Below are 25147 nucleotides of genomic sequence, written 5' to 3' on the forward strand. Positions count from 1 at the left end.
CTGTCTCTGTTTGTATATGAAGTATGTTGACACCCAATTCGAGTCTTCATACCTGTACTTTGGATGATGATGTCCCTCACATTCCACCGTCCTTGCTGATCCCCTGTCCCCTCCCTTCCCCCCCACCCCTCTGCCCGATCTAGAGTTTGTCTATTTGGACCCCATTCTTGTGGATGGATTCTGCACCTAATTTAAACTTTCAGACATCGTCTTAGTATTTTAGCAATTAATATCTATTTTTATTTAACAAATCTCTTGGTTGCTTGTCCGTCTGTCCTTCAGTACCCTGACTCCAATCAGGAGTCATTTTCTTTTAGCTAAAAATCTCACTCTGGTCCTTCTTTTGATTCAGGTCCACCAATGACAAATTCTCTATTCTGCTGGTTTTGGTCTCTTTTGACTGAATAAATATTACTTTTTGAAAAACTTATAGTTAAGATACATCTCACAGACTTTAAAACCCACCAGACAATTAGGCAGACAATTCAATTCTGCCTTCCAAGCTGGGTGGCCGTCCCAAGTCCCAAACAGCTCACCACTCCAAAAGGGGCCCCCAGGTCCCCACAGCCTCCGCCCCTGGGACCCTCTTCCTGCCTCCGTGCATTTGCCCCTTGGTGACATTGCATGTAGATGTGACCTTGTGTCTGACTTCTCCAGCATGAATTTTCAAGGTTTTCATGGTGAAGCGGCACCAGTGACCCTGTTCCTAGTCACGGCTCCATGACCTTCCCGCGAATGAATGTCCCACGTTGTTTATTGGGGCTGACAGACATTTTGGTGCCTCCCACGTGGCCACTGTGGACGCTGCTGTGACGGTCCGTGTCCAGGGCTTTAGGGTGATCTTCTTCCACGTGGCTCCATTCCTTTCACTAATACCTGGGGGTGACGTTGCTAGGTCCCCTGGTCACCCTGTGTGTGATTTTTGGAGAGACTGAAACGGCTTTCACCGTTTCCACGCGGGACAGCCACGTCTAGGGTTCCCATTTCTCCAGCTCCCAGCTGGCTTTTGACAGCGACAGTGGTGACGTCACCCTCCTGGGAGGCGGAGTGGGATGTCGCTGTGCCTTTATGACTCAGGAGGATCAGCCACTTTTCATGTGTTTATTTGTGTTTCTTTGGGGGAAAAAAAAAACATCTCTTCAAATCTCTTGCCCATTTTTAAATTGGATTCTCTGTCTTCTGGAGTCTGGTCTCACCTCTTCTGAGCACCAGGCCCTTCGCACCCCAGGCCCTTGGCACCCGAGGCCCTTCATCTGGGCCATCTGCAGATACTTCTCACCACCCCACCCTCATCTTGACACTTTCTTTTTTAATATTTATTTTTTAGTTGTAGATGGACACAATATCTTTATTTTATTTATTTATTTTTATGTGGTGCTGAGGATCGAACCCAGGGCCCCACACACGTGCGAGGCGAGCGCTCCACTGCTGAGCCCCAGCCCCAGCCCCCCAACTTTCTTAATATTATTTTTAAAGCACGAACATTTTGAATTTTGATTTAGTTCAATCTATCTATTTTTCTTTATTTGTGCTTTTAGTGTCATATTTAAGAAAAACTCTTGCCTGCTACAAGGTCACGAAGATTTACACCTGTGTTTTATTTTAAGACTTTAGCAATAAATTTACCTTTTACATATGGATCTTTTATCCATTTTGAATTAATTTTTTTAGTTTTATGTTGATATCCAGTTTCAGCAGCACCCTGTGCTTTAAAGACTTATTTTTTATTTTTAGTTTTTGGGGGTACCAGGGATTGAACTCAGGAGCACTCAACCTCTGAGCCCCATCCCCAGCCCTATTTTGGATTTTACTGAGAGACGGGGTCTCACTGAGTTGCTTAGGGCCTCGCTTGTGCTGAGGCTGGCCATGAACTCGCCATCCTCCTGCCTCAGCCCCCTGAGCCACCGGGATTACAGGTGTGCACCACCATGTCTGGCTAAAGACTATTCACTTAACCATTGTCTTAGTACCTTGTTAAAATCAATTGAAAAGCCACACAAGCTGGTGCATACCTGTAATCAGACTTAGGAGGCTGAGGCTGGAGGATTGCAAGATGGAGGCTAGACTCAGTCACTTTGCAAGACCCTGTCTCAAAATAAAAAAATAAAAAGGGCTGGGGATATTGCTCAGTGGTTAAGCGGTCCTGGATTCAATACCCAGTACTCCACGCCCCCACCCCCCACCAAAAAAAAAAAAAAAGCACGGACTTATTTCTAGACTCAATTCAATTTCTTTGATCTGTACCTATGTCTCTATGTCCACTGCTCTGGGCTGACTGGTAGAGCTTTGTAGTAGCTTTGAAATTGGGAAGTATGAATCCTCCAACTGGGTTCTTTTTTAAGATGTTTTCGACTAGTTTGGGCCCTTCCATTTATGGATTTTAGGATCAGCTTGTCAATCAAGCTGGCATTTTTACAGGGATGATTTTGAATCCATAGATCAGTTTGGAGAGTCATCTTAATAATATTCTTCCAATCCAGGAATGCAGGGTGTCCTCCATTTATTTAAGCTCTCTGTAGTCTCTTTCAACCATGCTTGTCATTTTTAGTGTACAAGACTCACTCTATAAGCTAAATAATCATGTACTAGTGGAACCAATAAATTTTGTTAAATTGACTCCTATTGTCATTCCTTTTTGATATTTAAATAAAATTACTTTCTTAATTTTATTTCAGCTTATTCATTGACAGTGTATATAAAATATAATTGACTTTTGTATACTGCATATACAACCTTGATCAATTCATTTATTACCTGAATAGGTGAGTGTGCGCGTGGATGTGTGGATTCCTTTAGATTTTGTATGGATAAGACCATATTAACTCTGGCTGCATTGGCGCACACCTGTCATCCCAGCGGCTCGGGAGGCTGAGGCAGGAGGATCTCGAGTTCAAAGCCAGCCTCAGCAAAGGCGAGGCCCTAAGCAACTCAGGGAGACCCTGTCTCTAAGTAAAATACAAAATAGGGCTGGGGATGGGGCTCAGAGGTCGAGTGCCCCTGAGTTCAATCCCTGGTACCCTTCCCCCCCCCAAAAAAAAAAGGAAAAAAGAAAAATCAGTGATAGTCTTATTTCTTTTTTGAAGGCAAAATGTCTTTTTTCCCTGTAGTACTTCTACTATAGCTTTGGTTTTAATTTTTTAAAAAGTTTTTCTGTGATGTGCCTCAGTGTGGTTTTCTTTGTGTTTATCTTTTTGGGGATTTGTAGAGCTTTGTGGAATCTGTGATTGATGTCTTCTATCAGTCGGGGAGTTCTGCTTTTCTCTCCTTCTTAACTCTGGTCACACATGTGCTCGACCCTTACCTCATGTCTCCTCTGTCTCTTTTGCTCTTTTTTTCTCTGAATAATTCAATATGGGTATTCCCCGTCGATCCGCCTTCCATTTCACAGATCCATTTCTTCAGTACTTACGAATTTCAGTTATTGTCTCTTTCATTTCTAGGATTCCTACTCTTCTTTTTTTTTTTTTTCAAATTTCTTTGGTACCAAGGATTCCTTCTCTTTCGATTCCCTATTTCGGGTAGAATTCTTGAGCACACTCATCAAGGCTATTTGGAATCACATTTGATAATGTCATTTTTCGGAGTCACCCATATGCTTACTTCTATTGTCTTTTTTTCCTCTTGTCTATCCTTTGATTCTGTTTCCTTCCTAGTTTGTCTTGTAGTTTTAGTTCAATGTTGGACATGGTGTCTGAAACATATAGAGGCTTTGGCTGGGCACGGTGGTGCACGCCTATATCCCAGCAACTCAGGAGGCTGAGGCAGGAGGATCACAAATTCAAGACCAGCTTGGGCGATTTAGGGAGACTTGGTCTCAAAATACAAAGTAACAGGGCTCAGGGCGTGGCTCTGTGGTAGAGACCCCTGTGTTCAATCCCTAGTACAGAAAGAGGGGGTGGGGGGGGAGAGAGAGAGAGAGAGAGAGAGAGGGAGGGAGGGAAACAGATGTAGATACTGGTACAGATGCTGGCTTTGGATGAAGCTCACTTTTTCCAGACATATTTCATCTTCTTCCAGCAGACGTGAACTGCTCCCCATTCTCCCTTACCCCAGGCACAGCCCTCTCTGACCGACTGGGTGCTCACCAGGCCCCGTCTCTCCCCTTCGGCTCTGAACCCTGATTCTTGCCTGGGTATTGTGAAATTGCCAAGATCTCCTCTTAGTTTTGTAGCTTATCAGGAGATTAATTTATGCTGGATTTCTTGACGTGCTTCTCATTTTCAACGATTTGAGGGGAACTGGCAAAATCTCAATGGCTTTTCCTTTTCCCAAGTACTGAATAACGTGGTTGGTTGCTCATGTAGCATTTCCCCTGCTTAGAGGCTGTTCTCAGTAGAACGCTAGTCCATCACAGCCTCTCTCCATATGTAATTTTACAAAACCGAGGTTCGTTTCCATTTTAAATGTGGTGAGATACTTTTGGGTTTTTTTTATACTTATTTTTTTTATTTAGTTTTGGTACTGGGGATTGAACCCAGGGGCAATTCACCACTGAGCCACATCCCCCAACCCTTTTTATGTTTTATTTTAGACAGGGTCTCGCTAAGTTGCTCAGGACCTCGACAAGTTGCTGAGGCTGGCCTCCAACTTGTGATCCTCCTGTCTCAGCCTCCCGAGCTGCTGAATTAGAGACATTCACCACTGCACCCAGCCTGTGAGATAGTTTGGACACGTCAAAGGGTGTAAATAGTCATATAACCAACACCCTGTGTAGTTTCACCCAGTTTTTCCAAACTGTTGAGACCCCTTTTCTACACTATTCAGATTTGACATTTGTCACCTCCGTGGGTCCTTCCTGCCTTCAGGACACCTGTGTGATTGCTTAAACTATCGTCTTATGTGGTTTGAAGCGGGCACCATGGCGGGTGGCGCCTGGGTTCTGTCTCTCCCTGTTTTCTTTGTGAGTCACAAGCTCCGTCGTGTGCCGTGGCAAATGACTCACTGTCACACGGAGCCATTATGTCACCCTGTATTGTTTCCATTCTCCTGATGGTGAACGTCTGGGTTGCCCCTCACTTGTCCCTCTTAGAAGCGAGGCTGCCGTGGACCCTTCTTGGACGCACAGGGAGAGTGTGAAGGGTGGCGTTGCCGGGCCTCGGGGGACACTGGCTCATGTCCCTGGGTCACACGGACGACCTTCTGCGTTCACAGGAGGATGGATGTTGGTAGTTAATGTTAGTCTACGTCCCACTGGTGGCGGGCGAGAGTTCCCGTGAGGGCACATCCTGGGCTCCACGTGATGTGGGTTGAGCTTTTTCTTCTTTGCCAATCTGATAAAGTTAAATGGTTTGTCACTGTGGCTTTCGTTTGCATTTCTGTGCTGATGGGAAAGTTAAGCACTTCACGTTCTCCACAGCTCTGACTCCAGCCTGGTCTCCTACCCCCGAGCCTCTCTGCTGTCCCAGAATGTCCCAAAACCTGGCCAAAATCATGTCTCCGCCCCGGAGCCTGCTGGGTGAACCCTTCTGCAAGGCTCCTCCTGCGGGGTGCAGCCTGTGCTCACAAGAAACCGGCAGCAGAGATCCGTGACCCCCATTTTACACATGAGAAAACAGAATCAGAGGGGTTAGGTGACTTGCCCAAGGACACACAGCTGGGATGCTGTAGACTCCAATTCAGGGACTCTTCTCTCTCCTGGAGGAGGCCGTGGAGGTGGGCGCTGCAGGGAGGCCACGGAGGGAAGGCTCAGGACACTCTGGGCTTCTTTCTGGAGTGGCCTCGTTCACATGGGGAGAAAGTCACCACGGCCCTCAGGAGTCGGCTTGAGTGGGAAGACGCCTAAAGGGCTGGGCGCGGGGCAGAGAGGGAGGTGGCGCTGGGGGGCGGCCGTCTGGGCAGAAGCCAGAACCTGGCCCCGGCCATTTGGTTCTGCAAGGCCTCAAACACGGTGCTCTTCCTCCCGCTTCTAAACGGGGACAAGCTGAATCGGGGAGCCCTGGGCCGGTCACAGGCGTCCCCAAGGCTCCACGCTGTCCTGCTTTCCGGCCAAGCTGTCACTCTCCGCTGTGTCCCTGTCGTGGTGAATCGTTGTTTACTTTAGGGGACACTTGGGGGGCTACCCCAGGCCGGGCACTCTCCCTGACGCCTGGCAGGCAGGGCGGAGGGGACCCCAGGACCAGGAGCCCGGCACTGCGTGACTGTCCCAGGGAGGTGAAGTCCCCGCCAGCCCAGGCCCGTCAGAGGCAGCGCTGGGGGCAGACGGGCAGGCGGCGCGGAGGGTGCGTCTCGGCCAGCGGGTGTGGCGCCCGCCCGGGCATCCTGGTCATCTGCAGGGTTTTCTTTGGGGCCATGTTGATTGGAGTAAAAAATGGGGGAAGGGGATGAGAAATAGCAAGCAGATAACAGCCCCAGGGAAGGTGCGAGTGGCAGAGTTCTGGAACATTCCGTCATGGCATCGGGAGGGAGGAGGTGGGCCGTGGGAGCTGGGCTGGAGGACAGGAGAGGGACAGTGCCAGGGGGAGAGGACTTGGCCGTGCACAGGGGCGTGACAGGGCCCGGGGTGCTGGGAGGGGTGCTACCTCTGGAGCACGCGGGAGGAGGGATCCGGCCTCTGGAGGAGTTTCTCGCCGCTCACAGCCCGGAATCAGAGGCCGGGAGCAGAGGCCGGGAGCAGAGGCCGGGGTTGCTCCCGTCTCAGAGACGGTAACTGAGGACCAGGGGAAGGATTTTGCTCCACGATCCTCAAATCTGGGCCCTCTTTTCCCTCCGTCTCTATCAGATGTCATTGGTGGTAAGCAACAGAAACAGCCTTTGGCACAGCTGAGCAAAGCAAGGGCTTTGGGGCTCATGTCAATGAATGGTCCAGATGCGGCCGTCAGGTACGGCTGGATCCAGGTCCTCAAAGCTGTCGTGGGGACTCTGAGTCTGTGCTTCACAGTAATTTCATCCTTTCCAGGCAGGCATTAGGAGGTGACCAAGATGGCTGCGAGTTTCTAGCAGGTACCCCCAAAAGTCCCCTTGCTGCAGTTCTAGGGAAAAATCCCCAGGACTGTGTCAATGGTGTTGCCTGGTTTTAGGTCCATCCCTGATCCAGCCGCTGTGGCCGGGAGCCCTTGGTGACAAATGGAGCCCTCGAATTGGCCAGGCCTGGGTCATGTGCCCACTCTGTGCTGCGTAGGTGGGCTCCAGTTTATGGGGCACCTCATGACAAGGGCCACACAGCCAGCGGGCGCCTTGACACCCCCAGGAGTTGGGCTTGTGCAGAGCTAAGGCAACGAGTTTGGAGGCTGAGCCCTGATCCTTGGAAAGGAGACTTTTTCCTGTGGCTGAGATGAAGCCATTGGGCAGGGACCTGGACAGGGCTATTCTTGTGCTGCGGTCGAGGTCAGAACTGTGGACTTGCTAGTGGGAGAGCAGACGCGGATGCTCCTGTTCAAGGTGGAACAACAATGTCTTAGTTCACTTTCTGCTGCTAAAACAAAACACCTGAGGTTGGGTCTTTTTTTTTTTAATACTGGAGATTGAACTCCGAGGTGCTTAACCACTGAGCCCCATCCCCAGCCCTTTTTATATTTTATTTAGAGACAGGGTATCGCTAAAAGAATGTTAGAAATGTTAGGCTGGCTTTGAACTTGCGACCCCCCCCCCACCTCAGCCTCTCGGGCTGTTGGGATGACAGGCGTGGGCCACCGTGCCTGACAGTTCTGGTCATTTTTAGTGACTAGGATTTGGCTCATGATGCTGGAGGTGGGGAGTCTGAGAGCGAGGTTCTGACACCTGCTTAGCCTCTGGGGAGAGCCTCATGCCCCTCATGTATTCCTAAGACCCCTCAAAGACCCCCCACCAAGTACCATCCAGCCACAGGGGATTTTGGGGATAAGGTCCCAGCACTTGAACTTTGGGGGACGTGGTCTAAGTCACAGCACAAGGCTGAAGGTCCCGGGTCACATAGGGCACTGCTCCCAGACGCAGGTGGAGACGGAGTTCCTCCGAACATTCCCTTATGGTGACAGCACCGTAGTTCATTTTAAAGCCTGTTATAAAAAAATACATGAACACGCATGTTATCTATTAGGATGAAGTTGCACTTTAATTTTTACGTGGATCCATATAAGAAAATATAGATAATGAACAGTATCTCTCTGTGAGCCAGTGGCCGAAATTTTGAAGGGGAGGAATTTTGGAAACTTTTGGCTGGATCCTTCTGGGAGTTTCCGTTTCTGATGCCCCGAGTTTTACAGGGATCTCAGCCGAGTCTTTATGTGTCCGAGGGCACTGTCAAGAGTTTTCTGCCATCGACCTCCCTGAATGCTCACGAATCCCTGGAAGTCTCCACTTTATGAGGCTCAGAGAGGGCGAGGGGCTGTCCTGTGGCCACACAGCAGGTACTCTGAAAGTTTCTGGCTGCACAGCCGGTGTCCCCCAGGATGGCTTCCTTGTTGACTTTGTTAGGAAAAAAATTCACACAGGGCTGTCGATGGGGCCAGAGTAGGGTCTGGGGGACTCCAATCAGGAACTGCTATCGAGGGGTCAGAGACAGTGTCTGAGGAGAGCAGTGCCTGATGGGACTCCTGGGTCATCTCTGGGATGGGACCCCAGGGTCATCTCTCTGGGCTCCAGGTCCAGCTGTGGACAGGGGCTGGTTGGGATGGAGCTCCTGAGCCTGGGTCCCACTGGCCGCCGGTGCTCCCCTGCAGAGCTGGCCGCTTTAACAGGCAAAGTTCTAGAAGAGCCTCGTCCCCAGCCTGGAGGGTCACTCCCTGCCGGGGCGTGGAAGGCGGCTCTTCCCAGACACGCTGCCTGGTCTCCATCTCGGGCAGGATCGGGGGGACTGAGTTTCTTAGTGCGCCCCGCAGTGGGCCGACCTGGGCTGTGGGACGGGGTCAGAAGCCTCATTCTCGGGTGGCCTCACCTGCGTGTGGGGTAGCGGTCCCCTTGGCGGGCTGCCTTGGATTCCTGGTGAGGGGGAAGCCAATTTCCAGGGCCACTGTCAGCACGGGGAGAGGACTCGGGTGGGCAGAGAAGTGCCCGCCCCTTTAACTCCACTCTTGCCACATCAGTGGGCCTGGCAGGGACAGAGGAAGAGCCAGTGTCCCCCCTCGAGGTCTCCTTTCCTGTGCTAAGAGGGAGAAGAAGGAGCTGGGCGGGGGCTGTGGGGGGAGTGACCTTGGCTAAGGGACAGGAGGCCCGGGCCAGCCTCCGCGGACCCCTCAGACCTCGCAGGACCCTGCCCAGGCTGGCCCGGGGAGGCCGGGGGTTGAGGCCTGCCCGGGGAGGCCGGGGGTTGAGGCCTGCCGCCCAGCCCCCCCCGCCCTGTGTGTGTCTTGCAGGCCCCAGGACGCAGCATGCCCCCAGGCTGGGCCGTGCCCGTGCTCCTGCTGGTGCTGCAGGGTGGTAAGTAGCTGCCCCCAGTCGGGGGGTGGCAGGGGGCCCCCTCCTCCCACACAGTCCAGCTGGGGCTGCGCTGGCCAAGGGAGCTCCTGGACATGGCTAGAGGCCGTCGGGACCCAGAGCCGATGGCCTCCGTCCACTTGTGACTCATACAGGTCGAGTGGCTGCCCCCCATTAACCAGCGTCCATCCAGCCAGAGCCCTCCCGGGACACATGAGGCCCAAGTAGCCCCCGATGGCCCGGCTCTTCAAGTCCCACCAGGGGATGGGTTCTGTTCATTCCCCTGCTGTCCGCCTTGGCCAGCCCCCAACCCCTGAGGGGCGGAAGTCCTGCCTTCTGTCTAACCTCTGTCTCTCCTTAGGTAACAACTTTGCTCGGAGAGCCAGGCGAGCAGGGCTGGGCAGGAGTCCCGCTGCGGGGCTGTGGAGGGCAGGGGAACTCTGCCCGGCTCTGCTGACTCAGAAGGGCTGCTCTGGGTTTTACCCAAAGACCCAGCGCCTCAAATAGCTCCTCAGGAAACAGATGTTGGCTTTTGTTTTCCTTTCTGAGTGGCCAGCAGCCCCGGCCAGTTTGGGTCCCCTGTCCTGGCGCCACACCCAGGGGACCAAGCAACAAGCCCCTGACACGTGCTCAGCCTTGAACTTCACCTCCGACATCCCCCTGCCGCCTGGGAGACCCGGGCACGGAGGCTGGGGGTGAACAGGGTTGAGGCTCAGGCCACGCAGCCAGACAGCAGCAGGGCAGAGATGGGCGCCTGGCTCTCCCGGGCTGGGGTGTGCTGCTGAGCAAAAGATTAAGGGCGACATTGACTTCCCACAGTCCTGGAGGCCAGGAAGTCCAAGGTCAAGGTCAAGGTCTTGACTTCCAAGATGGCGCCCTTTATGCTGGGTCCTCACGGGGTGGAAGGGACGGAGGGGCTAACGGGGCAAATGCTGGCTACCTCCTGCCCTTTGGTAGAATTGCTGACCCGTCACCACCACGTGGCCCCAGCTCCTAACCCCGTAGCCATTTGTCGGGTGTCCCAAGGACAGGCCACATGTGCCTCCCTAAGACAGAACGAGCCCCTTGGTGGCGTGGCCTGGGGAACTGTGGTAGGAAGGATTCTGAGGCCACTCTGGGGAGGGAGCCTGACCCATGAGCAATGTCTGCCCCTCGGGTCAAAGTGAAAACCAGGCCCAGTGTGGGTTACCTCCCCAGGTGGGAACTGAGCAGCACAGACCAGGGCACCAGAGGTGCAGTCTAGTCTGGGCCCCAGAGGGGTGGTCTAGCCTAGGACCCAGAGGTGCCGTCTAGCCTGAGACCCAGAGGTGCCATCTAGCCTGGGACCAGTTGTGCTGTCTAGCTTAGGACCCAGAGGTGTTGTCTAGCCTGAGATCCAGAGATGAGGTCTAACCTGAGACCCAGAGGTGCTGTCTAACCTGGGACCCAGAGGTGAGGTCTAGCCTGGGACCCAGAGGTGAGGTCTAGCCTGGGACCCAGAGGGGCTGTCTAGCCTGAGACCAAGAGGTGGGGTCTAGCCTGAGATCCAGAGGTACAGTCTAGCCCAAGACCCAGAGGTGCTGTCTAGCCCAAGACCGAGAGGTGCCGTCTAGCCTGGGACCTAGAGGTGAGGTCTAGCCTGGGACCCAGAGGTGCTGTCTAGCCTGAGACCCAGAGGTGGGGTCTAGCCTGAGATCCAGAGGTACAGTCTAGCCCAAGACCCAGAGGTGCTGTCTAGCCCAAGACCGAGAGGTGCCGTCTAGCCTGGGACCTAGAGGTACCATCTAGCCTGAGACCCTGAGGTTCAGTCTAGCCTGGGACCCAGAGATGCTGTGTAGCCTGAGACCCAGAGGTGCTCTCTAGCCTGAGACCCAGTGGTGTGGTCTAGCCTGTGACCCAGAGGTGCTGTGTAGCCTGTGACCCAGAGGTGCTGTCTAGCCTGGGACCCAGAGGTGCTGTCTAGCCTGAGACCCAGAGGTACGGTCTAGCCTGAGACCCAGAGGTGCTGTGTCTAGCCTGGGACCCAGAGGTGCTGTCTAGCCTGAGACCCAGAGGTGCTATCTAGCCTGGGACCCAGAGGTGGGGTCTAGCCTGGGACCCAGAGGTGCTGTCTAGCCTGAGACCCAGAGGAGCTGTCTAGCCTGAGACCCAGAGGTACAGTCTAGCCTGAGACCCAGAGGTGCTGTGTCTAGCCTGGGACCCAGAGGTGGGGTCTAGCCTGAGACCCAGAAGTGCTGTATACCCTGAGACCCAGAGGTGACCCAAAGGTGCTGTCTAGCCTGGGACCCAGAGGTGAGGTCTAGTCTGGACCCAGAAGTGAGGTCTAGCCTGGGACCCAGAGGTGCTGTCTAGCCTGGGACCCAGAGGTGCTGTCTAGCCTGAGACCCAGAGGTGGGGTCTAGCCTGGGACCCAGAGGTGGGGTCTAGCCTGGGACCCAGAGGTGGGGTCTAGCCTGAGACCCAGAGGTGCTGTCTAGCCTGGGACCCAGAGGTGGGGTCTAGCCTGGGACCCAGAGGTGCTGTCTAGCCTGAGACCCAGAGGTGCAGTCTAGCCTGAGACCCAGAGGTGGGGTCTAGCCTGGGACCCAGAGGTGCTGTCTAGCCTGGGACCCAGAGGTGCTGTCTAGCCTGAGACCCAGAGGTGGGGTCTAGCCTGGGACCCAGAGGTGGGGTCTAGCCTGGGACCCAGAGGTGCTGTCTAGCCTGGGACCCGAAGTTAGGTCTAGTCTGAGACCCAGAGGTGCTCTCTAGCCTGAGACCCAGAGGTGTGGTCTAGCCTGGGACTCAGAGGTGCTGTCTAGCCTGAGACCCAGAGGTGCTGTCTAGTCTGAGACCCAGAAGTGAGGTCTAGCCTGGACCCAGAGGTGAAGTCTAGCCTGGACCCAGAGGTGCTGTCTAGCCTGGACCCAGAGGTGAGGTCTAGCCTGGGACCCAGAGGTGAGGTCTAGCCTGGGACCCAGAGGTGCTGTCTAGCCTGGACCCAGAGGTGCTGTCTAGCCTGGGACCCAGAGGTGCTGTCTAGCCTGGGACCCAGAGGTGAGGTCTAGCCTGGGAGCCTGTGTCCTCACCTCCACAGTGGGAGTGGGTTTGTGAGGAAGGAAGGACCTTTCTCTGACCAGGAGGGGACGGTCTATGCCCCCACCTCCAGGGTCCTCATTAGTGGGCTGGGGAAGCAGCTTCAGCACTTGTGGGGAGGACGCGTTGGCAGTGACGTCCCATCATACAGACTAGAGACCATGGGGCTTCTCTGGTCAGACTCGTCAGCGTTTCCGCCCTGAGGGGCCTGGGTGCAAGGGTGCGAGGGTGGGAGGGTCGTGACTTTGTTGGGCGGATGCTGAATCTCCAGGCAGATCTGCTGGGACCTCCGGGCCCTGCTGCCATGTCCCCGGGCAGCGGGAGGACGCAGATCTCTGCACCAAGGTCCAGGTGCTCTGGGTTTCCTCCCCCTGGGAGCAGGGCCACATCACCCAGGGGTCACGTCCTGCGGGCTCCGAGGCTGTGACTCTGAGGTCCCCTCCTGGAGGGGAATTTGAGGCTTTGTCTGCAAGGCTGTGGGTGACTTCGTGAGGTCCTGACTCTCCTGCGGGATGACAGGGTCTGTGCTGGCTCAGCCCACTCTGCGCCTGGGGCTCAGGACCTGAGTGGCATGTCCTAAAGGAGGGACAGTGACCAGGGGCCAGACACAGGTGCAAAGACAGGGACAGCTTAGTCTCAGCTACTTCACATCAGGAGAGCCGAGTCACCACGCCAGCCTCAGAAGGTCGGCACTAACCCAGGAATCCCCGGTGACACGGATCCCTGTGTCCTGGGCCTACTTTGCCGGGCCCCTGGGTCCCCATGTTCGTCCCGGCCCTAGGGCTGCCCCACCTCATCCTCCAGCGGCCAGTCCCCCTACAGCCCGTGTCCCCGACCCTGCAGGCTGGGGCTGCCGGGATCTCGTGTGCTACACTGACTACCTCGAGACGGTCACCTGCGTCCTGGAGACGTGGAGTCTCCACCCCGGCACGCTCACTCTCACCTGGTAAGTGGCCCTGGGGACGCTGCTCAGGGCTCCTGCAGGGTTCAGGGGTCTGGACCAAGGAGACCACAGACCCGGCTCAGCAGGTAGGTCCGTGATGACCAGAGCAGCGGCCGTGTCCTGGGGGCCACTCAGCCATCTCACTCCAAGAAAGACCCCGCCAGCTGGGATTCCAGCGCCCACCTTGCAGATGGTCCTAGAGGACGGTCCTGTTCAGACACTGAGCACGTGGGTGGGGATGTAACTCTCTGGTGAACTCCTATGCATCCCTCAGAACCCATCGCTTCTGCCCAGTGGGAGTTAAAACACCAGATCCCTCCCGATCCCACCCGACCAGCTTCCCCAGAAGCCCACCCAGGACAGGGGATGAGGCTTGAAGATGTCCTTCGCCCTGGACACAGGCCTCCCTGGGTATTCGGTCCCCTCCCACGGGACTGCAACCCAGTGCTGGGACAGACAGGGACAGATTTAGATTGATCCAAATGAGAGTGGCCCAGATTTCTAAGATGGGCCCCGAATGGGGTGTGTGCTGCGGGTCCCCTGGGGGTGCCAAAGCCCAGCCTGGACACAGCCCCCCAGGGCTGCTGCAGGGGTGGGGATCCTCCCCGGGAGCTCGGGGCACCTGGCCCTGAGCACTGGGCCCCAGGCCTCCAGCCATGACCGGCCTCTGTCTCCTCGAAGGCAAGACCAGTACGGAGAACTGGGGGACGAGGTCACCTCCTGCAGCCTCCACAGATCCGGCCACAATGCCACCCACGCGAAGTACACGTGCCACATGGACGTGTTCCACTTCATGCCCGATGACGTCTTCAGCGTCAACGTGACAGACCCGACCGGCAACTCCTCCCGGGAGTGCGGCAGCTTCATCCTGGCTGACAACAGTGAGTGCCCGGCCTGCTGGGGACCAGGTGACAGCAGTGAGCGCCCGGCCCTGCTGGGGACCAAGTGACAGCAGTGAGCGCCCGGCCCTGGTGGGGACCAGGTGACAGCAGTGAGCACCCAGCCCTGGTGGGGACCAGGTGACAGCAGTGAGCGCCCGGCCCTGGTGGGGACCAGGTGACAGCAGTGAGCGCCCGGCCCTGGTGGGGACCAGGTGACAGCAGTGAGCGCCCGGCCCTGGTGGGGACCAGGTGACAGCAGTGAGTGCCCGGCCTGGTGGGGACCAGGGGAGCTGGGCCCATGCTCCCGCCCGGAGCCGCTGTCCGCTCCATTGGAAAGGGCCTGTCCTGGGTCCCCACCCAAGGGTCCTGCCCTGTCACTAGGGGCTGACGGGCTGTGCGAGGCTTGGGCCTCGGCTGACCCTATGAGGAGCCCTGGAGGTTTGGGAAGAGTTGGGCCAGGACCCGGGACACCCGGGCTTTGGTCCTGGCTGGGCCCTGCCCGTCGGTGTGACTCTGGACAAGGTGTGGGTCACCTGGGGCTGCTTCCCCCTGAGCAGAGAGAAGGCCCTTCCACCACCCGCCCGCGGGATGCTGTCCGCACAGAGCACAGAGGCCGGCGGAGGTCACAGTCCCACCTGGTTCCTCCCCTTCCTGGGGCTGGAGCAGGAGGGCTGTTGTGTCCTGTGTCCCCAAGCCCAGGGCCGGGCGGGGCCAGAGAAGGGTCTGGAAGGCAACCTTGGCTTGTGTGTGTGACCATGTCTGGGGTTCACGCTCCGGGTCAGGTTGCCCTGCGGGCGGTTCACCACAGAGGGCGGGAGCCAGGCTTTGCACACCCAGACACACCCACCACATCTCCCCAAGCCCTGGCCTAGGAGGCAGGGACACAGAAGCCTGAGCTGTCACACACCCACACGCACACGATCTCACACACTCACTTACACACCCGCACTAGCACACACATGCACACTCACAGTGAGAAGCGAGGTCCCGGCACACGCCTGGCTGGCCCATCCCCCGCAGCCCCAGGAGCAGAGGGGAGGTCAGGGGGCCGGGTGGCCGGGAGGTGGCCACTGCCCGTTGCTGGGTGGCTCCAGGTTTGCAGTTCTCTCAGGGTCTGAGGCCAGCGGGGCCCAGGGGCAGGAGGTGACTTCCTGCCTCCCCCTCCTGGCCTCCTCCCTCCTCCTGGGGCCCGGGCCCCCTGCGCTGAGCCCCCTGAGGACCCCAGACCCACAAGCATCCTGGGCACGCGCCGGGCAGTTCCAGTCACTTGCTGTCACCCTGGACTGAACCTCGGCATTCAGCGCAGGTCACTCGCCCAGGACCGGTCCCCAGCCACCCTGGGGAGGGGAAGAGTATGAGGACCTCTCTGTGCCCAACAAGGAAGCGCCCTGGGGGGGGGGTAAAGCCTGCTCTTCTCCCCCCCCCAGGTTGGCGCCCCCAGGGTGCTTCAGACCTGAGCAGGCTGGAGTCCCCTTTTGGAAGCCCTCAAAGGGCCGTTTGTTAATGTGACACGTATTCATGGAGGGTCGCCGTGCCCCAGGCTCTGTCCTAGGAGCTGGGGGCTCAGAAGGGGCCAGGAGGACAAGTGGCCTTTGGAGGTGCAGAGCTGGGGCAGAGGAGGGCTGCGGCTTCAGAGGCCGACAGTTGGTCACCTGGTCCCCTGCAGTCACCACCTTCTGCTGTTCAGCATGGTCCCCAGGACAGTGAGGCCCCAGGGATGGAAACTGGTTCCCTTACACGGGGCAGGACTGTAAGGCCGGGTCCTGACCAAGTTCATCAGGCAAACTGGGATGGAGAACGGGAACAGCTCTGACCTTCACCCGGGGCGCGGAGGGCATTGAGCCAAGCTCACAGGGCCCCCGTGGGGTCAGTCTGCCCAGCACAGAGCAGCAGGGCAGCTCCAGGCTGAGGAGCCGTCATCATTGTCCTGTGGGCCGGGTGCACACCTGTGATCCCAGTGAGTCAGGAGGCTGAAGTAGGAGGATCGCAAATTGGAGGCTAGCCTCAGCCACTGAGTGAGCCCCTCAGCAATGTAGGGAGGCCCTGACTCAAAATAAAACATGGAAAGGGCTGGGGACGAGGTTCAGGGGTTGAGCGCCCCAGGTTCAGTCCCCGGTACCACAAAGTAAACAAAACCAAACAAAACTGGAGTGATTTCACAGGATCGTCTCGATTCCCAGGTTTTACAGCGTCTTGTTTTGTTTTTTTCCTGGAAATACTTAGACAATCCTGGTGTGGGCTCCTCCACCTGGCCAGCCTGGGCCCGGGTCCTGGCTGTCCCTTTTAAGCCCAAGAACAGCCCTTTCTGTTCCATCACCTCACACCTGTGTCCCCAGTTCTGACTGACACCTGCCCGTGGCCGCCGAGGCTGTACCCCTCGCCTGGTCTGAGCAGCGGAGACCTAGAGGCGGGGAGGGCTGTGCCCAGAGTCACTGGGGTTGCTGACCCTGGCCTTGCGGGCGATGGCCAGGGAGAGGGAGGGGACTTCTGGAGGCCTCCAGATTTTTCCGGGCTGCAGCTAAGTCCCACCCTGCCTTATCTTTCTGGGTGTCTCCCCTCAGTCAAGCCGGCTCCTCCTTTCAACGTGACGGTCACCTTCTCGGGACACTACAACGTCTCCTGGTGCTCTGACTACGAGGAGCCTGACTTCTACGCGCTGAGGGGCAGGATGCAGTATGAGCTGCAGTACAGGAACCGCGGGGACCCCTGGGCTCGGGTGAGGACCCCGCGGGTGGCCCGGCTTGGGGAGGGAGCAGCCAGGTGTGAGACGGGGAGTGTGAGTGACAGGTGAGCTCTGCAGCCCCAGGCACCACTGAGTTCTCCCTGGTGGGGGGAGACCCCCTCCCCGTCTCCCACCCATGCAACCAGAATAGAGGAGGTTTCGGAAACTTCCTGAACCTTCTGGAACCTTCTGCAAGGTTCCCACTTTGCTGAGCAGAGCCATAGTTGGAGAGTCCCAGACATATCCGAGGGCAGGCCCAGGGTTAGAGAGCCAGCTGTTCCCAATGTGGAGGCTTCACAGGTGCCCTTTGCTCCGGAGAGTTCCGGGGAAGAGCAGAGTTAGGGAGTCCACCAGCCAAGGCCCAGGCCCTGCTGAGAGTGGCCAGCTTGGCCCGGAGCCTGATGCCTGTTGCAGGAGAGGAGACCCCAGCCCCCTCCACGGGGGGCTGCCGAAAGGCGGTTCTGCAAGGGGCAGGGGCTGGCCCCCGGGGAAGCCTGACCGGAGCGTCCTTTCTGCCCCGCAGAGCCCGGTGACAAAGCTGGTCTCAGTGGACTCGAGGAGCGTCTCCCTCCTGCCCTTGGAGTTCCGCCAGGGCTCCAGCTATGAGCTGCAGGTGCGGGCGGGGCCCCAGCCGGGCTCCTCCTTCCGGGGGACCTGGAGTGAGTGGAGCGACCCCGTCATCTTTCAGACCCCGCCGGAGGAGGGTAGGTGTGACCCCGGAGTGGACGACCCCCTCCTGGTACCAGCTCAGGGCCTCACTCAGTTGCTGAGGGCCTCGCTCAGTTGCTGAGGCTGGCTTTGACCTTGCGATCCTCCTGTCTCAGCCTCCCGAGCCGCTGGGATGACAGGCGGAGATGAGGTCATTTGCCTTCCTTTGCAGAGTCCAGGGGAGGCTGGGGGCCCCCCCAGCTGCTGCTGCTGCTCCTGCTGGTCATCTTGGGCCCTGTCCTTGTCTTCCTGGGCCTGAAGGTCCACCTGCCTTGGAGGTGAGGCTGGGGTCCTCAGCAGGGAAGGGGGATGGGCCATGGCCCCTCTGAGCAAGACCCTCCCCGGGGCTGGGGGACGGGCCTGTCACCATGATGGAGATCCTAATGGGCAGCTCACATTCACCACGCACCGGACGCCGTGCAGAGCACCCACGCCACCCACGGCAGCCCACGAGCCGATACACCGCAGTTACCCCTGTTTTACAAACAGAGAGGCCAAGGCACAGAGCTGTCAAGGAACTTGCCCAAAGCCACACAGCTGGGGCAGGGGCAGCATGGACCCTGTGCTCTTCACAGCTGTGACCTTGTCTGGTGGAGTGACATGAGCACCCTCCCCCACCCCCTCTGCTTAACCAGAGGTTTGCTCTGTTTTTTGGTACCTGGTATTGAACTGGGGGTGCTCCACCACTGAGCCCCGTCCTCAGCCCTTTTATATTTTATCTAGAGACAGGGTCTCACTGAGTTGCTCAGGGCCTCACTGAGGCTGGCTTTGAACTCGCCATCCTCGGATTACGGGCGGGGGACCAGCACCCAGCACCTAGGTGGTCCTGCCCTGGCCCTGTGGAGCGGCCCCTCCTGTCCTCCCTGGAAGTGGAGGCTCAGAAGGGACAGCAGTGTTTGCACACGAGGACCTCTTCATCCAGGAACCTGCCAGAGGCCGGAGACCCCCTGCTCCCACTTCACGGAGGCGGAATCAGAGGCTGGGGGGGGGGCAGGACTGTCCTGGAGGGGCAGCGTCTCCTGCAGGACAAGTCGGGGCCACCCTCTGGCTGCGGTCACAGCCTCTGGTGGTCTCTGTCCCCTTAGGCTGTGTAAGAAGGTGTGGGCGCCCGTGCCCAGCCCGAAGCGGTTCTTCCAGCCCCTGTACGAGGGCCACGGTGGGGACTTCAAGGTGAGCGAGCCCCTCCCAGATCCCCACCTCCATCTGGACCCTGGCCACCCTGTGGGCCCGGAGTGTCGTGGCCCCGTGGGACCTGGAGCCCGGCCTGGGCGTCCCAGTTCCCAGGGCAACAGCGTGTGTTGTCACCAGACCCGGACGGGCCCCCCAGGCCTCCCAGCTCAGAGACAGACCCACGGGCTCCCGACAGGCACTGGCCTGAGCCTCCCCTCCCCGCCCCGACCTGGGTGGGCAGGGAGGGGGTCCTGCTGTCACCCCTTCCTGCCCAGCACCCTCTGCCACCCTCGGCACCCCCAGGAGGGGCCCAAAGACAGGATGTGGTGACGGGGGGAGGGGCAGCCTGCGGGCTCCAGCTGAGCCAGACAACCTAGAGCACTGATTGAGCTCCTGCTGTTTACCTGGTGCAGCTGTGGGGTCCCAGAGCGGGGAGGGAGGGACCTGGGACCTGCCTACTTCTCCCCTGAGGCCCAACTGTCCCATTGATTCTGTGTCCCTGTCATCTGCACTTCAAGGGCTTTGTCATTGATTCACTCAACTCATTAGTTCATAAACACTTATTGTGCACCTGCTGTGTGCATGAACACAGAAGGTGAGGCTTCTGCAGGGGCTGAGTGTCCCCTCTAATGGGGACACATAAACAGGAGAACTTGGAGCTTGTGGATGGTCAAGGAGGAAGTAGAACAGGGGACAGAGTGGGGGACAGAGAGGGGAGACAGAGAGGGGTCTGTCCAGGCCTCCGACCCCTGTCACGGGGACTTGGGAACTTTGTCCGTGCACCCAGCAGAGCCCAGGCCTCGGGGCCACCGTGACTGAGCAGGCTACTGAGGGCAGGAGCTGCCCATGATGGGTGGGGACACTGAGGCCCAGAGTGGGCAGGACAGAGGTGGGGACCTGATGGACGAGGGCCATCAAGGTCCTGATCTGTTCTCTCCCCCCCGATGTCTTGTCCCTGCTGTCCTGTGCCCCTGTGTCCCCACCTCACTCTGTGTCTCTTCCACAGAGATGGGTGGGCTCGCCCTTCTGCGCCCCCAGCCTGGACCCAGGGCCCTGGGGCACCGTGGTACTGTCCACCCTGGAGCTGCCCGCCTGCGTCCCCCCACGGAGTCCAGCCAAGGGACTGGAGTCCCCAGGGCTGGCGGGGCCCGCGGACCTGCTGGAGACTGACGGGGTGTCCGAGCCTCGCTCCTGGGGCCCGGTCTCCCCCAGAGCAGGTGGCTCCAGAGGCTCAGCCTTCGGGGAGGAGAGGGACCGTCCGTACGGCCTGGTGTCCATCGACACGGTGACCGTGGTGGACGCCGAGGGACCGTGCACCTGGCCTTGCAGCTGCGGGGACGATGGCTACCCCGCCCTGAGCCTGGACACCAGCCTGGAGCCGGGCCCTGGGGACCTGCTGCTGGGCCCGGCCACCACGGTCCTGTCCTGCGGCTGCGTCTCGTCGGGCGGCCCTGGGCTGGGGGGCCCTATGGGCAGCCTCCTAGACAGGCTGGAGCTGACCCTGGCCGACCAGGAGGGCTGGTCCCCAGGGGGTGCCCCAGACAGTGAGGCCGGGTCCCCAGCCGCCGGCCTGGACATGGACACCTTTGACAGCGGCTTCGCGGGCTCCGACTGCGGCAGCCCCGTCGAGTGTGACTTCGCTGGCCCCGGGGACGAGGGGCCGCCCCGGAGCTACCTCCGCCAATGGGTGGTCAGGAGCCCTCCGCCCGCTGGCCCCACGGCCCAAGCCAGCTAGCGAGGCGGTGACCCAGCTGCCCTGTCCCCAGCTGGCCACCACAGACGGCCACCCGGGCACTAGCAGAGACAGGCCCGCGGCCCTCGGTCCCCGGGGAAGGGGCCTCTGGGCCTGTGGCTCACGGTGTGCGTGGCTGGGTGTGCGGTGGCGTGTCCCCAGCTGCATGTGGCCCTGGCTGTGACAGAGCACCAGCAGGCACAGGCAATGGCCGCCGTTCCACCAGCCTGCTGGGCTCAGGCACTGCCTGTGACAGGTGCCAAGCCAGGCCCCAGGTCCCGGGAAGAGTCCAGCAGCCACACACGTCCAGGCTGTCCCTGCAACCTCTCGGAAGGGCTGGGGAGGGGGTGAGCCCTCAGGGCGCAGGAAGATTCCGCCCAGGGGGCCCCTGCTGTGCTGCCCAGACAAGTCGCAGTCCCTCTCTGGGCTGCTTCCTCACCTGTACAGGAGCCTGGCCAGCCCCGGGGTGGGGAGGCCGCGGTTCAGTCTGCAGCCTGAGCAGCCCCTCCACCAGCTTCCTGCCCGTGCAGAGGTGGCTGGGGTGAGAAACCAGGTGACACTGACAGCCTGGGCCCAGGGCCCTCTGAAGCGGGTACTCGGGGTTTCCGGGCCTCGAACCGCTCAGCCGTGTCCCTTGGAAACAGTCCCTGCCACCAGGGTTCTTTTTTGGCTTCTGCTGCCCATTAAAAAAATCCCCTTTTGTACCCTCAAAAATATTCATCAAGCACCAGGTACAGGCTGGGCACGGTGCCAGGCGCTGGGAGCCCAGAGTGGGCACGGTGCCCACGGGACCCGCCCTGTGCACTCACGGGCGTCAGGGACACACGGAGGAACCAGTGGCCGGAGGCCACGTCCTCCGGGCCCCTGCAGCAGGCCCAGCCCCCCCAGCCCTGATGTCTTATGTGTTCAGCCCGGGGACTCGGAGACTCGGGGACAGTCGGTTTTCAGTGACTTCTCAGAGCCTGTTGAAAATGAATGAAGCCATGTCACTGGCCCCACTTCAGTCCCAGAGCCAGCTGTGGGTGACAGACGATTCATAAACGCCTCTATTTGTATTTTCAAGCAGTTAGGCAGCCTTCCCTCCAAGGGTGCCCACCTAGAGGTGGCGTCTCAGGGCCAACAGGGTCAAGGAGCCCCGGGGATCCCCCACCCGGCCTGGACCCTCCCGTGGGAGCCGGGTCGGCTGGGCGAGGAGGCGGCAGGGGTTAGTTCTGCTGACAGTCTGCCCAGGACTTTCCTGTGAAGCAAGGCAGTTGGGAGAAGTTGCTGAGAGAGATACTGGAGGAGTCCTCAGTGAGCGCCTGGAAAGTTCTGGAACGCTGGGGACTGGGGACCTGGGAGCAGGGCGCGCGCATCGAAGGGCGCCTGGGTGAAACCCCAGGTCCTGCTCGTGTGAGAGCCCCCCGCCCCGCCCCCTGGACACTTGGGCTGAGGTTGCTGTGGTTGTCACACCTCCCCCGAGCGGCAGTTGGAAGGTGCCACCTGCAGACACCACCTGAGCGGAGGCTCAGTTCTCCAGGGGGCTGTGGCCTGGGGCGGACGTCCCTCCCCGACTCCACCTTTGAAGGAGAGGCTGCACGTGAACAGGGCGGCAGAGGCTGGAGCCAAGAGAGGCCGCCACCAAGGATGGACAGGAAGTAGGTGGGCGGACGGCCAGGCGGACGGATGGAAGGACAAACAGAGGTGGAGAGACAGAGCCGGACGCCGAAGACAAAGCCCGAGATCTGCCTGCTTCACTGACCTCCCCCAGCCTGGTGCATAGTAGACACTCAATAAAGCCTGGTTTGTAGCTCTCTCCTTGCCTTGGTGTGACTGTCCCACCACGGCCGACCTCCAGCCGCAAACTGACCACTGGAAACAGACCCGGAGCCATGATGCGCACAGTGGGCCTCCTGGGGGAGGAGTGGGTAGGGTAGAGGGCTGATGGCCCTGGGCTGGGGGGGCTGGAGGAGGAGGTCCGGGGGTTGGGCTGTGGAATGGCCCTCAGGGCCGCCTGGTGCACCACCTGTACCCTCTCGTGAAGCCCTCCTGTCCGCCATGCCCACCCGCAGGCTCTGAGGGGGCAGGACAGCCACCTGCCCGAGGCCGTGCACCCACCAAACCCATCCTTAGACTTGGAAGCTGAACTTGAGGCTCTCGGTCCTCGTCCAGCCCTCGCTCAGCCAGCTCTGCTGCAGGGGACCCAGATAAAGAGGTCGAAGACTCTGCGCAAGCACCCGTGGGCGCCAGTGCCTTTGCACCCGGTGGGTGTGGCTGATGCCAGCCCAGGGAGCACCTGTGTGACCTCAGCACAGCCACATCCTGCTGTCTGCTGGGATTGCTGAGCTGTGGGGAGAGCCCGGGCCTGGGAGCTGCTGGGGGAACCAGGGGCAAACAGCTTGCCTGAGACCAAGGTGACGTGTAAGAAAGCAGGACCGAGATGTGGAAACTTATTCCTGGGACTATCTCTTGAGCACCTGGATCCAGCCATACCTGAAATCATATACCTCCCAGACTTTTGAGGTCCATGAGTACGGAAATCATTATGCTCTGCACCAATTATTTCCAGCTTTGGGCCTTGCCGGCACATGCCAGGATTGCACCTCCTGGACCTTTGTGGTCACAGGAGGCCACATGACTAGGGCTGGCTAATGAGCTTTGAGCAGAAGTGGCAAATCTCACTTCTGGATAGAGCATCTAACTATAGTCAAAATGCCCCCTAGAGTGCTTTTCCTCTGCGTCGGTGACCAGTGGTGACTAAGATGGTGACTCCTCCATCAGCCGGGGTCTTTGCCTGAAGAGGCGAGGACCAGTGTTCCCAGTGTACCTGTGCTGGATGTTTTCATGAGGCAGAAATCCATCCTTTGTTGTTTGAAGTGGCTAGAGCTGGGCTGTTTGTTACGCAGCACGCCCCAGCCTATCCTGACTGAGGCAACGAGCTGATATGTTCCCTTTTTGTGCTAAAGCTGGTTTGTGGTGGGTTCCTATTGCTGGCAGCAGGAAGTGTCCTAGCATTATCTTCCTCCCTGCGAGGAGAACTCACTTTCCATCCAAGGAGGGACCATATTTAAAGGGACCCAAGAGGTGGGGGTTGTAGCTCAGTGGCTCCGTGGTAGCTCAGTGCCTGACTAGCATGTCTCAGGCCCTGGGGCTGACCTCAGCATAGTAGGGGGACAAAAATTCCAAAGGGACAGGGACCAGGCTCTGACAGTTGTCATAAGTGACCAGGGTAAGGGGCTTGCTGACCCCGAGCCTCAGTTTCCTCTTTTGTAACCCTGGGGGCAGGAATGAGCCTCTCAGTTTTCTTTGGGGACGCTCCCAGCCGCTCCCTGCTCCCTCCCCAGGAGCTGCCCCTACATCACCTGCTGGGACTCGCCCCACCATAGCAGTGGCCTTGCAGAAGTGTCCTGGTCTTCTCCTGTGGAAAGAGACAGGGTTGAGTCAGGCCGGCCCTTCATTCCCCATCCCTGGCGCAACAGAGGCACAGGGGGAGACGTGACGTCCAGGGTCCCCTGGTTCCACTCTCGTGCTGTGTCCCTCTTGGCCTCTGGCTGGAGGGGAGCCTCTTCTCGCTCCAGGCTGTGGCGCCCCTACTGGCTGCACCCACAATGCAGCGCAGAGGCCCAGGTGCCCCCACAGGAACAGGAGTCTCATGGGGGGTGGGCATGGGCCTCCCTTCCTCAGCCTCCCTTCCTCAGCCTCCCTTCCTCAGCCTCCCTTCCACAGCCTCCCTTCCTCAGCCTCCCTTCTACAGCCTCCCTTCCTCAGCCCAGACTTCTCCAGACAGTGAAGGAATAAGAAACACAAACCATTGACCACAAGGACAATCAAGAGGCCACAGCAGCTGGAACCATCGCACCTTCCCGGGGAGTGGGAGGATGGGGTCTGGGTTGGCTCTGTGGGACCTGCCGAGGCCCAGCTCCTGGTTCCGGCGGCCGCACCCTGGCCTGGACCTCGTCTCCCTGACACACACCCCCGCCCCCTGCACCGCACCGCACGTCTTTTGCTGGCTCCGGCACGAGCTGCGGGCGCCTGGCTCCAGGCCGTCCTCCAACACCCAGCCAAGGCATCAGGCCACCCAGCGGCTCAGGGGCCACTGCCAGCCCCAACCTCGGGGAGCTCTCTGGAGCTCCTCAGGCCTCAGTCTCCTCGTCCATGAAGTGGGCACAAGGGTTACCCCGACCTCTCGGGGTGCTAGAGAACAGTGCCTCGTGCCTTCCACGGGCTCAGGAAGTGCTGCTGTGGTCCTATTATCACTTCTATGGGCACGTCACCCCCACCTGGGCCGGTTCTCACGGGTCTCAGCCTTGAATGCGGAGGGACAAAGAGCGACAGGCCCCCAGACCATCAGGGAAAGAGCAGCCTGGGCCACTGCTGCCCCCTGCTGCCCGGCACTGGAACTGGCCGATGGCGGAGGAAGTGGCACCGGCTCTGTGCTGGCCAGGGGCAGGGGGTGCTCCGGAGCCTCTGCCGGGTGCTTGTACGTGTAGGGGACCCGACTCGCAGTCGTCATGGAGACCTGAGGTGGGAGGTGCCGGCGGTGAGGGCGACGGTGAACTGCGGTCTGTTGAGTTCAGTGAGCGCTGACTTCTGCCCTGTGGGTGGACGAACCTGCCTTGGGTCCGGGG

The 25147-nt window shown here is 58.9% G+C and overlaps 1 protein-coding gene across 11 annotated transcripts in view; it reads left to right on the forward strand.

Annotated features, from left to right (window-relative positions):
- The window catches only part of Il21r (interleukin 21 receptor), a 55220-nt gene extending 32885 nt beyond the window's left edge, over positions 1-22335 (forward strand). For 10 of the 11 annotated variants that reach the window (XM_058582638.1, XM_058582636.1, XM_058582637.1 and 7 more), the window contains 8 exons: positions 9270-9333; positions 13228-13330; positions 14009-14208; positions 16770-16924; positions 17454-17634; positions 17811-17916; positions 18724-18808; positions 19815-22335. In XM_058582638.1, coding sequence (XP_058438621.1) covers positions 9285-9333; positions 13228-13330; positions 14009-14208; positions 16770-16924; positions 17454-17634; positions 17811-17916; positions 18724-18808; positions 19815-20543 — 1608 coding nt within the window. In that variant the 5' untranslated portion in view covers positions 9270-9284 and the 3' untranslated portion in view covers positions 20544-22335. Of the gene's footprint in view, positions 1-6558; positions 8325-9269; positions 9334-13227; positions 13331-14008; positions 14209-16769; positions 16925-17453; positions 17635-17810; positions 17917-18723; positions 18809-19814 lie in introns of those variants that run through there. The other variant, XM_046454555.2, reaches the window with a different exon arrangement.
- The last annotated feature ends 2812 nt before the right edge of the window (positions 22336-25147 follow it).

The sequence above is a fragment of the Marmota monax genome, unplaced genomic scaffold (genome assembly GCF_021218885.2).
Source record: "Marmota monax isolate L192 unplaced genomic scaffold, Marmota_monax_Labrador192_F-V1.1 WCK01_AAM20220418_F8-fsc00086, whole genome shotgun sequence".
NCBI classification, from domain to species: domain Eukaryota; kingdom Metazoa; phylum Chordata; class Mammalia; order Rodentia; family Sciuridae; genus Marmota; species Marmota monax.